Source organism: Enoplosus armatus, chromosome 14, assembly GCF_043641665.1.
Source record: "Enoplosus armatus isolate fEnoArm2 chromosome 14, fEnoArm2.hap1, whole genome shotgun sequence".
NCBI lineage: Eukaryota > Metazoa > Chordata > Actinopteri > Centrarchiformes > Enoplosidae > Enoplosus > Enoplosus armatus.
This window is the reverse complement of record NC_092193.1, coordinates 7,764,116-7,777,883: the sequence shown is the minus strand read 5'-3', so window position 1 is coordinate 7,777,883 and position 13,768 is coordinate 7,764,116. Positions and strand designations below refer to the sequence as shown.

The window sequence follows — 13,768 nt, the reverse complement described above, 5'->3', positions numbered from 1 at the left end:
GAACTAGCTCGAGGGCCCATAGACAGACGTCAACAGCGGAAGTAATGTTTGTTTTCACAGGTCAGTGCGGCATGAACCTTATGTTTTGATGCTTCTTTGTTGTGTACTGTATCGAGCCGTCTGTGTTCAGATTTTATCAGAGAAGCAAATTCACGGAGAGAAATTAAAAAGGGAAATAACTTAAAAGCAAACAGCATAAGCTCGTCATTAAACTCGGACATTTTTTTTGATTGGTGGTGAACAAAATCTAAATATGTAATTCACATTTTTGTATGTGTCTCATTCAAACCATTTTCATACAAACAGTCCCAGACTCCAAGTGCACCAAATCTAAATGTCTATTTTGCATTATTGTTGTTGTCTTGATCAGGTTTTAAAACAGAGCTTCTAACAAACATAGGGATTCGTTTAAACACTGAATACATGATGACGATTATAAATTAGCTGCATTTTAATTGCACAAAGATTCTTTAATTCCCGAAGGGATTCCTGGCAGTGTCGATGCTTTAACACTCTTATTTCATCACTGCAGCTCAGCACGACATGAGGTGACTTTGTGATGATAATTGGAAATAGTTTATTTAATTAGCTGCCATGATTATAAATGTAAAACATTTCAGTCAGACAGACCCTATCAGGCACTAACTAATTTTCTTTTTCTCTCTGCTTTGGCAGCAAAAACATTACTTTTAACTTTTTTTCCATCTATTCATTATAAGTTTGTTCATCATCAGACAAAAATACTCACTCACTATCAAATATATGTATATATAATAATTCTCACACTTACTTATAGCCTTACTTTTGATATTAGGAAATTGTTTCTAAAGCTTCTTATTCTATTCTAATTATGTGATAATATTATATATAATTCACCTCCTATCAAATTAAGTACTTCATGATGTGGCTTGTAATTAACATCTCTGCCTCTTTCACATGAACACGCTCCAGGCAGGATTGGAAAACCTGGAGTTTTGAAGTTATTAGTTGTTTTTATAAGTTTAAATGGTGTTTAAATGGTTTAAAAGGCTTTTCCTAGATTGAGCTATCACATATATTTCTCTCTATGTTAATTTAAAACTCAAGTCTGGAGGATGCCATCACTCCCAAATAATGTTTTTTATAAATCACATACATAAATGCCAGATTACACGTCAAAATATTGTTAAAATTATTAATAGTTTGTACTGTTAAAGATTTGTTTACATTAGTAATATTTATATATAAACACAGAAGTAAAGCAGACATATATTTTTTATTGTGATAATAAAACTGTGAGTAACTCTTTTGTCTATAGTATATCATAAAATATGTTACCACAGTGCATTTAAGAGCAAAATCTAAACAAAAATATAACAGCAAATTCTGTTTTCACCATGCCAAAGGAATATATATAATCTTCATTATAACAATGTGAAATATTAATTGTGTTTGACTTTGTAAGGAGCTGTTTTGACTTTATGACTTTTCATGGCTGTCCTGAAAACATTTTGCATGATTACATCTAATATTAGCAGTAGAGACTAATTTCTTGCACAGGCAGGCAGTTAATTACTAAAGTTTTGTTCCAGTCAAGTTTTGTATTTGGATGATCAGTTGTGACCTGAGGTACTGTAACTCAACGGCCAGAAATGGAAATATATATACAGTAATGCTGCCAACTTGACAGGTCATAAAAAGCTCAACAGAGAAGTGAGTCGTAGAACATAAAGTCAAAAGATAACAGCCTCCTCATCTGGACCTCTTACTGTCCAAGCGCCTGGAGCGAATCAACATCTTACAGGACACGAGAACATCCTGTGAGTTAAATCCTGAAACTGTACGTTATGCTGTGTTACAAATACTGCCTTTGTGAGACGCAGTGAGGCTCACCGTGGATAATGAGCTCCGAGTCTTTGTTGAGCTCGTAGAGACGCAGCGCTTCTTCCAACTCCAGCTGAGACGACACGGTGCAGGGGTCACCTAACAGCGGAGGAGACAGCGGAGGTCATTCACCACATTAAAATACACATAAGCAACCAGGTTAGTGGGAGAAAATCAGGTGAGAGACGGCAATCAGAGAATGTTTTTACATCCTCTGCACTAATCTTGTTTCTGTAAAACCTACATTTTCTTGAATTAGATTTCTCTACAATATATATCTTACTGTGGAGCCAAAGCTGTCACATTTGAAGTATACCAGTGAGATACGACTCTACAGCTTTTTACGTTAGAGCATTTGGACTGACAGGCTCTGCAGTGAGAGAGTGGAATTTTACAAATAACCCACAGTTCAGGCGTGGAAACTGACTTATTTATTTGCTAGTTTCAGCTTCTCAAATGTGAGGATTTGATGCTTTTCTTTGTCATACATGATGGTAAATTAAATATCTTTGGGTTTGCACCACTGGTCGGACAAAAAGAAAAGACATTTGGAGACTTGGGCTTTGTGCATTTTTCTGACATTTTTCTGACATTTTATAAACAAACCAAACACCTGTCAAAACCAGAGATTCCCTTTCCTTTCATCCCTCTGCACTGCTGCAACTTTATCTAGTTTTTATCAAGTTTTTGACAGAATAGCTAACAATCCAAGCCCTTTTTGTGCTCCTCACTAGGTACTGTTATTTGTGCACACTTTCAGCACATTATACCTTCTCACTTTTCTGCATCTGACAGCTTCCATCCTTTTTTCTTTGTATAATCAATTCTTTATCTTTTACATGCAAACACGTTGAAACCCTGTTAGAAATCCGATAAGGTGAACCAGCTTTCTCATTTGCATGACATTTAAGAGATCAGGTAATTGCAGAAAATCGACCATGGTCTGGTTACTTTTAAATGCACAGAACAACAAGACAAGCGATAAAGTAGAGACAATTAACAGGTACATATACTGTATTTCCCCTTCCCTGAGCAAAAGATTGTGAGTGTAAAAGGTGAGTAATACAGGATGACATTTAAAAAAGTGTGTGTAAGTGAGAACATACGAAAACGCGGCAGTCGATGTTGCCATTTTAAATAGTTTCCTTTTAATTGTACAGGCTACATTGTACACAGGCATATTTGTACAGTGATCAATCTAAGTCAATAATTCAAATACCACTCAGACGCAAATCTAATTATTTCCTTATCATTAACAGATAGAGTCGGGTGTTGGTGTGACACACTTGGAGAGGCAGTGTGAGCCTGACACAGAGGCCATCGATTCTATTCTTAGCGCTCTACCTACCTAACTAATCACAACTACAGACTGCTGATTATATAAATAGCTCGAGAACAGAAACTATGACACACAGCGCATATTTAAAATGATACAAACTGCTGGAGGTGGACGTAGAACTAGTGGGTGGACTGCGACAATCGTTACGTCTGGTTTTATCTTTACTGAAAAGTTTCGGTTTCTGGAAGAGTCATTAAGTTTGTGAGTGCAGCCACTTTCGTGCATGTTACAGAGAAAATACAAATAGAGAGTAATTATTTAAAGCACATTAAAAAAGTTCAGTAAGCTTCTTCCACTACATGGAGATAAGCGCTGTCCCCTTAACTTTGATTTTTATTTTATTTTGTAACTTACAGGTGGTGCTTCGGATGCTTTGGTTTGTAAACTTGATGTTGCTTGGCTAGCGAGTGTCTTCAAGTCCATTTAATAGTGTGTATTTTAGAGTTAGTCAGTCCAGTCAGTGTTTAGTTAGCACAGTTCAACCTAAAGGACTTTTCGATAGCTCAGGTAACGTATTTTACTGCCACAGAGGAAATAAATTACTGATGAGTGAAGTGTCTCCAAGCGTCTTTGCTGCAGAAATAGACCAGGGTCCCAATCAGCTGTCAAACAGCCAAGAATTACTGCTGTCACAGACGATGAGGAGCTCAAGAAGACAAAGAAAGGAAATCATTTCGACCTCGTCCACAAGCCTGACAGGAAAATGTAGACAAGCTGCACAAATGTGGGATTTACGTTCAGCTTTAATGGAAGTATTACATGGTTTATTTTTACGTCTTATAATCAGGGTTGTCAAATGTTCGGGCCAATACGGTAGATTTCTTCTCTGTGGACTTACTTGATCTAAAATCGAGTGTGTTACATGACTGCTGCTCGATCTGTGAAAAACATGAGAATCAACATCCCTATTCTGTACTGCAATTTCCTGCTACATATGAAGCCAATATTAGCCAATATATCTGCAGTGGGGCACCAACTAACAATTATTCTAATAACTTTGGACTGCCGTTTGAAGAAGGCACGTCTTCAGATTATTTATTTTATCTGATTAACGGTCCAAAGCCTGAAGATATTCACTTTACTGTCATATAAGACAAAGAAAAGCAGCAAATTCTCACAAGTGAGAAACTGGAAAGTGGAGAAACTGGAATGTTTGGCATTTTTGCTAGAAAAAAAATGGATGAAACAATTAATTGATTGTCAAAATAGTTAATTAAATATACATTTTCTGTCAACTGACTAATCAATTAATTGCTTCAGCTCTAATTGGCGGGCTCTACTTTGGATCCATGACTGTTGGTAGTAAGGATGTCAACGGTCAACCACCTTGAATATTTTTGACCGGTTATGCATGTCGGTCTATAGATTAATTTGCATACACACTCGGTAAATGGCTTCGCTAGCTAGCAGCCTTAAGTTAAAAATTAAGTGCGCTAAACGAAGATTGATACGATCGATATGCTACCGATCAGTGTGGTAGATGGTGAGGGATTCTGTGTCACGTTATGCGTTTCAGTCGACCATCAACAACGGCGTCAACGTCTGTGTGTCTCGTGATCTTTGCTGCTGGGAGGCTGGTGGAGCACTTCAGCCACAGCCACCCCGCCACCATGGCACTGAAAGCCAGACTAAAAGGAACTTGTATTTCACGTCATTTTGCGTTTTTCTTAAAAATTAACCAGGTTGTTACCGATTAATGGGTACCGAAAGCAAAATTAGCCGAAACTGACATCCCTAGTTGGTAGTCTACCTGCAGCACGTACAGTTTAAATGTTCATTAAAAGTTGTTGTTTGCATTTACATTAATTATGACTGAACTTTTTATAACACATGGAGATACGACAGTGAAGCATTCCTTTTAAGTCACTTTTTAAAGTTTTTGATTTATAGCAGATCCCAAGAAACAGTGCTGGTGGTATTACAGGTTACATTATATTTTCTAATTATCGTGATAATGACTTGAGTTCACATTGAGGAGCTTTATTTATGCAGTTGCCATGGATGGAGCAGCAGGAAAGACAGCTACCACTGAACCGGGTACTTCATTACGACCATCAAGCAGCTTTTCTTTCTCAGACAGGCTAATGACTCCAGTGATTGTATGTGGGTGGCAACCAGTGGGATCTGAGTCTAATGAGTTTGGGCAAGCTGACCTTATCCCGAGCACAGCGATGTGACGGCTCCATCTTTCCTATGACACTATTACTGCTGCCTGACTAACTGTCTGACAACAAGGAATTGGGTGGGGGTGGGGGGGTCTACCCTCTCTTGATTGACGAGTCTTACAGTCAAGTGACAAGGCAGTGTGTACTTATGTGAGCATGTGTTCATATTAACACATGGCACCGCGAAACACTGGCAGATTTAGCCAGTGGCCTCTAAATATGTTTAATCTACTTGATGATGTAAAAAAAAAAAAAAAAAACTCAAGCATCTCTGGCTGGTCTCTCATGCTTCCTCATGAAGCACAGATGGAGAGAAACAGTAAAGGGTGGAGAGGTAAGGGTGAGGAGACGTACCTTCCTCGTCGATCCACTTCATGGTGAAGAGTTGGTCGTTGTCCATGGAGCACATGTCCCTCACCTCCCCGTACAGACCCTCGAATGAGATGGACGGCTCAAAATGAGTGATCATGATGTCCCTGCAGAGAAAACAAATAAGTCAAGTCTTTTATTTGACCTTTGTGATTCCACATTTAATACTTTTTCCTTTGTCAACGTCATTATAAACTGTTTGTTGTGTATCAGCCACATTCATTCAGTTTGTCAGTTCTCTGACCCTGTCATTGTGTTATGATTCCATGTAAAGAACAGATTAAACATGTTGAAAGATATTCAATTTATATTAAACAGAGAAAGCACCAAATCCACACATTTAAGAAGCTGGAACCAGGGAATATTTGGTATTTTTGTTTGATAATAATTGATTGACTAATTGATTAATGCACTGATCATTTACTTTACAAGTTAAAACACTCCCACTCCCTCCCTCTCTCTCTTTCTCTGATACACTCAAAGAGAAACTCTGCCAGACATTTGATGGGTAGAGAAAGAGGTGAGAGCCCCCCCCCCAAAAAAAAACGCTGCTGTGTGTGAGTCACAGTCTCGCAGTCTGTCACATTTGTGTGTGTACATTCATCTGCACAGCCTGACTGTGGGTGTGAGAAAGAGAGCGATAACAAGAGCGAGCAAGAAAAGAGTGAGGGAGAGAGAGCCACAGACTAAAGCAGAATGAATCACAGCCGATGGTGGTTGTATTGTGACCGCTTTGGTTGAGGATCACTGTCCACCACTGCACTCAATCAATTTCTGGAAAGCAGTCAAAAAGAAACCTTGAACACTTGGCTTACTGCTCTCTTAATCATCAAGTACATCACTCTCTGCCTCTTCAGTTCACACACACTCAAACATGGGAGTAGGAGCGTAGTGTTGGGTGACCGAGATCATCTGTCCCTCATTGTTTCATGGCAGCCCTAGGGTTGATGTTGCCTGCTCCAAGAGCCCTCTGGCCAGCCTCAGCGATGTTTACAATCTGAAGATGGGGGATGGAGATGGTACTCACATTAGCTTTTACAGGTCTGCTGGCGACAGGGGTCTGAGCTCAGGAGTCTACATATGTGGGATCAGGAGCGAGTGGGGAGACAGAATGGGCCAAAACAAGGGGATAAGTATGGTAAAGAGGTGGAGTCAAAATGGAAATAAAGAGGGGGTGACGTGTAAAAGCAATCCCACCAGCCAGGGGGTGACCCGCAAGGACAAGGACCTCTTACTCCCTTTACTGCCATCGTCAAAGATAGACCCAGTTTTTCATCAACTTGAGAGCTTTACAGCAGGACGATAAAATCCCAACGTGGGGAGTAAACAATACACACTTTCAAGGACATCTAGAGTGTGTAAGGTCACTGTTGGGTCAGTCCTTGCCAGGAGCAAATGCACACAAATAGCACTAGACTGTGATTTATTGTCTGATATTTCAGTTTCACATTAATGTTGAGCGAGTGAGTGTGGCTCGTGATAGTGCAGCTTCTGCACAGCAGGTATTAAACTGTCTTGTCTGAAAATCACACATCAAGAATGAATAAAACATTCTGAGCAAGAATAAACTGACATCAGGCTCAGACTTTTCTCACCCTCTTCCTCTATCCTGCTGGTGTTAATCATTGCCTGTGAGGAGGGGAGACACTCCTACAGTCTGATCTCTCTTCTAGGACCAGCATGGCAGCTCTACTTCCTCCTAAAGCTCTGATAACATCAGAAGATAGAGTGCATGAGCACACAGACACGCAAACACTACACTGAAAAGGTTCCCACACTGTGACTGTAGATGATCCAGGCAGCACATTACTGCCAGGAGGTGACTTTAACTGTGTCACGTGTAACTGGACCTGAGCTGTGGGTGTTTAAACACTGTGTGTCTACACTGTAGTTAAAGTTTAGTCACGTCTCAGGTGCCTCAAACAACATCCTCTGTGACACAGATACAAGCTCAGCTAATGGCTGCAGCAGTTACAGGAAAGTGGCAGAGATTACAAAGTGATAAAAATATATTTGAAGCTGGAACGCAAAATACTTTCACCCAAGTGACTTTAATTTTTTTAAGTGCTGTATAGTAGAGCTGAAACAATTAGTCAACAGAAAGTTGTTGACTTAAAATAATTTGTTCAAAATCAAGTTGTTTAATCAAGCAAAAATGGTCTCAACTTCTCAAATGTGGTGATTTGCTGTAAAGCGGAAACTATTTGTCAATCAATCGATACTCAATTAATTGTTTTAGTCCTTTTTTCCCAGCAAAAAAATCCCAAACATTCACTGGTCCCAGCTAATTCAAATGTTTGGTGCTGTTCTTATGGCATAAGGCAGTTAACTGAATATCTTTGGGTTTGAATGTGTCACTTTTGGCTCAGGGAAATTGTATTACTATTTTATGACAAAGCGTTACTAGGTTACAGACAAAGCGATTAATCAAGAAATAATTGGCAGATTAATTGACAATAAAAATAATTGTAGCTGCAGCCCTAACTTGTTGGTTTTCTATGTTTTATATAATTTAAACTAGAATATCTTTGGGTTTTGGACTGACAAAGACATTTAAAAAAGACGTCATCTTGGATTCTCGCTAATTGCATTTTATTAACCATTAATAACAGAACATTAGCCAGTAGAGTAATCTAAAAAGGAACCTAAAATTATGTTCAAAAAGACGGGACCTGTGTTAGACAAAGGAAACCGAGCTATGGGATTCTTCAGGGTGACTAAGACAGAAGGATTTTGCAGTGAGCGGCTGGGAGCTCATCACTAGTGAGTAACTGGGAGAAAGTGGCATTCCACACAGACCTGGCATTCCTCTGCTCTGTAACATCCTACAGTACAGCTAAATTAAAGAAGGAGCAGGAGGAGGTGTGGGAGGGGGGTGTTGGCCTGTGCCCCTGGCGTCTGAACTGCCGTGAGTAGGACTCTGAAGCCCCATCTGCCCAGCATGAAGCCATTCGTCACTGGTGAGCGCTCAAGCAGGCAGAAGGGCCTGGTTGCCTCTCTGGGCTTCCATGAGCACCTCGGACCATCCATCTCCGTCACCGCTGCCACACATGGGTATGCCCACCGCAACACCTTCACACAACCCACGTGCACACGCTCGGATATCCACAATCACATGCTAGCACATATACACACTAATGAAACATAAACGCTGAAGCAAATACAGAAATGCACATGCTAAAGTTGAAGTTACCAAAAAAGCCACCTAGACGCACCCAATCCACAATACTGAAGGATGCGCAAGGCAATGAGGCCCACCTGTGGTGCTGAACAGGAGGGGGGCTCACTCCTCGCAGCACAATAGCACCAAACAAACGCCCTCCTGCTGAGCCCGACACAAGGTCACTCGTGATGACGGACAGACGCATGTATGCAAACACTTGAGCTGTATTACACACAATGTTCAGGATGTGTGGACGCTGCAGCAGAGATAATACAATACATGCATGTTAGCAAGAGCAAGATGTGTGTTAGTGGATGGGTGGGGGGTGTATGGTTTTGTGGTTCCGTGCTTGAGGGGCTTTCAGAGCAAAAGCAAATGGCAAGACAAGGAACGCTTCCCATATCTTAAACAAAGCCAAGCCTTGAAGCTCCGATGCAGATGGCAGAGTCTCTGAAAAAGAAGAGCAACTCCTTTCAAAAGAGTAAAATAGCTGAAGTGCTCAGTCGAGCCGGTGTAATCCCAGTTTCCTGCCAAACAACATGCCTCGCACAGGAATCCTGAAGTTGATCTGGCACATAAGAAGCCTTGTGTTAGTCGGTGTTGGCAACTCTGCAAAACAATGTTTTTCTGGCCCGACATGGCGACCCACTGGCAGTGACATACAGAAAAGTATAAACAGTTTAGCATTTTTGTAAGCGATAACTTTGAATTGAATGTTAACTTAGAAAAAAGTAGAACATTTGTGTGACAGTATCGTCAAAACAGGACTATGGTAAGCTGACTGGCAAACACGGAAAGAGGACAGTGTCAGAAGATTACTGTCCTGACAGACTCCTCCAACTAGAAAAATATTTGGTTAAAAACCTGACCAACTCATAAACAAACACACAAGACTCACTCTCTATGTGAAACTCCTGCTTAGTCTTGTTTTAAAGAGGAATGGTCCATTCTGGCAAAATAAAATCCTTCATACAACATGCAAAAACAAAAAAATGGTCACAATTAATTACTTATTCATATTACAATTACAAACTAAACAAATATTGGACTTGATATTGATAGATATCCAATATTGTAGAGTCAGATGACAAGTGAGGCAACAAAAAAAGATTAGATAAGGTGGTACAGTACGTACATACGGTTACACTGAAACAAATCTTCAACAGAATGTAAAACTGGAGTGTAATACGATGTACTGCCTCTCTACTGTAGTGTAAGGGTTATACACAGAGGTCTCAACATTGCTACACTCTAGAGCTGAAGTGACAAGGTGATTAACTGATGAGTCGATCAAAACATAATTAATTGGCAACTTTTTTGATAATAGATCAATCGTTTTGCCACTTTCCAAGCAAAACTGCTGTTTTTCTCGTTTATATCTTCGTAAACTTAATATCTTATGAGTTTTGGACTATCAGGCTGGAAAAAACAACCCATAAAGACGTCACTTGGGGCTCTGGCACACTGGAAACCAAAAAACAACAACAATTGATTGAGAAAATAATCATGAGATTAAATCGATAATAAAAAATAATCGTTAGTTGCAGCCCCAGCACACTCACACTACTACCATTGTACAGCATCAGCATCACTGTCAGTTTCTAGTCATGTGATCAGTGCATTTGCAGCCTCCTCTATTGACCATCAGCCTGAATGAGAGCAAAATGAAGACGAGCTGGTGACAGGCTGGGAGTGCTACAGGCTGACACCAGTATGCTGATGCTGGCACCGACCGACTACAGACATGCAAATAGGAGAGAATGGACTCAAAAAGGACACTATACTGAAAGTAGATGAGCTGAGACACTACCACAGAGTAGGGCCATTGAGAGAGTCCGGTTTGATTTGGTATTTGGATGTTTTTCAGAATCTAATCAGCCAACACAACACAGCTGATTTCATTGATTACCACTTTGAAACACAGAAATGGAACTAATCAGTGAAATGAGCTGCTGTAGTGTTTGGATGGCAGAGAAACCTACAGACTCTCAGGCCTTGACGTCACATGATGGAGAGTGGCAAGCATTACCTAGGGCGGCAACTAACGATTATTTTCATTATTGATCACAATCACAACTTTGCGGAGTCCAAGGTGACGTCTTCAAATGTCTTGTTTTGTCTGACCAAAACCCAAAAGTATTCAAATCCTGCCATTTGAGCATCTGAAACCTGAAAATGTGTAGCATTTATTAGACTATTTTTGCTTAAAAAAAATGACTGAAACAATTAATCGATTATAGAAATAGTTGCCGATTATTTTTTGATGATTAACTAATCAGTTCAGCTCCAACGTAGATATTCATTGATCAACATTCTTTTTAGGCTTGAGCACATTTTAATTATATTGATTTAGAAGATTATAAAAGTTGTGTTATTACAATTTCATAAAAACAGTAAGGAAACAGTGGCTGATAACTGATCTATCAGCAGCAATCTAAAATATTGATTCGGTACATTTCTAACTCTTCGATCTCCCACTCCTAACTACTGCAGGGAAGCAATAACATCATTTTTAACATCCTGACTTAATGCATCCCGATAGCCAAACAATGAAACTGTTTTACTGCATTCCCTCTTTGGCAACATAGCTGAGATTCCCCAGCAGCAACCTCATAAATACGTCAGATACTTTGTTCTGTGAGATGACACCTAATGATCATCAACATACATTGCAGTGTTGCTGAGGTGTGTCACAGAGCCAGTCAGAAATACAACAGGTCTGGCTGAGGTGACTTGCACTTCACGTTTTTCAAGTCTTGGCCGGGCTCCAGTCACTGGCTCCATCAGGCAGAGAATGTGGGGCAGGGAGTGGCATGAAAACAACTGGGTGACCAATGATTTCCATCATCACACCCAAGTGCAAAACTAAAAACAGCTGAACTGCTTCTGGCAGGCTTGGTATGACAAAAACTCAAAGTGCTGGCATTTCCAATACATGACATTATCAGACATGGATAGCTCACTGATATTTATGTATTTATAATCTATTGTTTGTCCAAGCCTCTTTCCCCTTCAAATAGTGTTTCCCATAATGTTGCTCTCCCTAGTAGCAGGGGTTAGGGCTTAATTTAGTTTAATGTTAGGCGCCACAGAGATGACTGGTTAGGGCTGGAGCTGAAACAATTAATCAATTAATTGGTTAGTCAATCGCCAGGAAACTAATCAGCAGCAATTTTAATAAACTATATATAATCAATTTTATATAGTAGGGACTGTTATATAAATATAAAATAATCTATTTGAGGACGCACTTAGGGCTTTCAGACCTAGGGGTGGACATTTTCATAAACTAAGTAATTTATCACTTTATCAAAATGATCAATCATTTCAGATGAATTGATAATGAAAATAATCATTAGATGCAGCCCTAGTTAGGGTTAAGGTAAGGAGACACGGAAGCATGAACACAAATAAATGGGGAAACAAACTAATATTGTGACATTTTAAAAGACATGTCGTATTACAAGGCTACATCAGTATTTATGAAGCACCAGCTGAAATTTCTCACATTGTCGGGCTGCCCAACCTCATGAACATCAACAACAAAAACTTAATTTGGTTTTCCAAATCTCAAGTTACCGTGATAGTATCGATATCAATAAAGATATTGTAATTGTTATAATTTCCTGTTGCCCATCTCTAAATGGCACAGTCTTTGAACGCATGTTAACCATAATTGCCAATAGGAAATAAATGTTAGTCAATGTTTACCAACATGGCAGGCTAGTTGTTAACCTTATCAAAATATGCTATTAGAGTGACAGTGACACATAGCAAAACTAGCAGCCACTGTTAGCAACTGTTAGCTAGCTGACGCTGACAGACTAACTAGCTCCAAAGCTTTCAAACTGTGTGTGCAAGCTTTTAGCACGATCAAAGACTAATTTTGACTGAATTCAAACCACTTGACAACTTCCCTGTCTAGCTGACACATTTCTTAAATAACACAGAGAGCCTGGTCTTACACTGCCAATGCGTCTGGACAGTTTCACCTGTCTGCCTGCCTGGTCAAGTTTACCTAAACCTGGTACCCAACATTAGCAAGCAGTTAGCTGGGTTAGCTAATGTTAGCCAGCTGGTTAGCCTCCTTTCCAAGTCTACAACTGCTACTAATTGGCCTAGTAACAAGATCGATGACATGCTGGCGGAAACAGTGATTTCTTACCCTTTATAATACGCTTTCACCCGGACTTGGTGGGAATTCTCGCCGGGGTGGGACATGGTGCTGTCCCGCAACGTCGGCATCATAAGCTCAGCCGTGGTCAGTCCGACTCACCGATGCCTTCCTTCCTTCTTTGGCTCTCTAGTTGTGTACCACGCCCAAAACACTTTGTTTGTATAGTCCGTCGACACACCGAGTAAACGACGAGGCAAGTGATGATAAAAATGAGGAATTTGCCCTTCTTTAGAGAAACAAAAATAACATGTAAAGTAAAGAAAAACTTGCGGGGTCCGCCAAACAACTCCCTACTGCAAAGGCCTAACGACGGACGAGTCCATTGTCGGAATGTTTGGGGTAGCGCATACAGACATTCAGACACGTAAACTGACTTTAAACAAATATTACATTAAAAACATTAAAATATAATGTTTTATACAGATTTTAAGTTCACAAAGTATTACAAACTAGTACAATGTGGTTAATATCTTCTAAAAGTTAAATATTATCCTTTGCTAGCATTCCGGCTGTACCAACTGAAGCTTTTAGGTGGGTACGTGCTGCTTTCAGGTCAAACATCTGAGCTCGGACATCGTTTAACCCCACAAGACATGTCGCGCATTCAAGTGCTTTGGTTTGGAAATAACAACAAAATTGACTCGCAGCAAAAGCAAAAGCATTTTCATTTATTTTTAGAAATTGGTGAGCTA

At 39.9% G+C, this 13,768-nt stretch overlaps 1 protein-coding gene across 1 annotated transcript in view; it reads right to left on the bottom strand.

The window, feature by feature from the left end:
* Positions 1-13,307, bottom strand: part of prkci (protein kinase C, iota) — a 28,533-nt gene extending 15,226 nt beyond the window's left edge. The window contains exons 1-3 of the mRNA XM_070918143.1: positions 13,065-13,307; positions 5,722-5,843; positions 1,873-1,962 (exon numbers count right to left, since the gene is read on the bottom strand). Coding sequence (XP_070774244.1) covers positions 1,873-1,962; positions 5,722-5,843; positions 13,065-13,147 — 295 coding nt within the window. The 5' untranslated portion in view covers positions 13,148-13,307. The remainder of the gene's footprint in view (positions 1-1,872; positions 1,963-5,721; positions 5,844-13,064) is intronic.
* Positions 13,308-13,768: the final 461 nt, after the last annotated feature.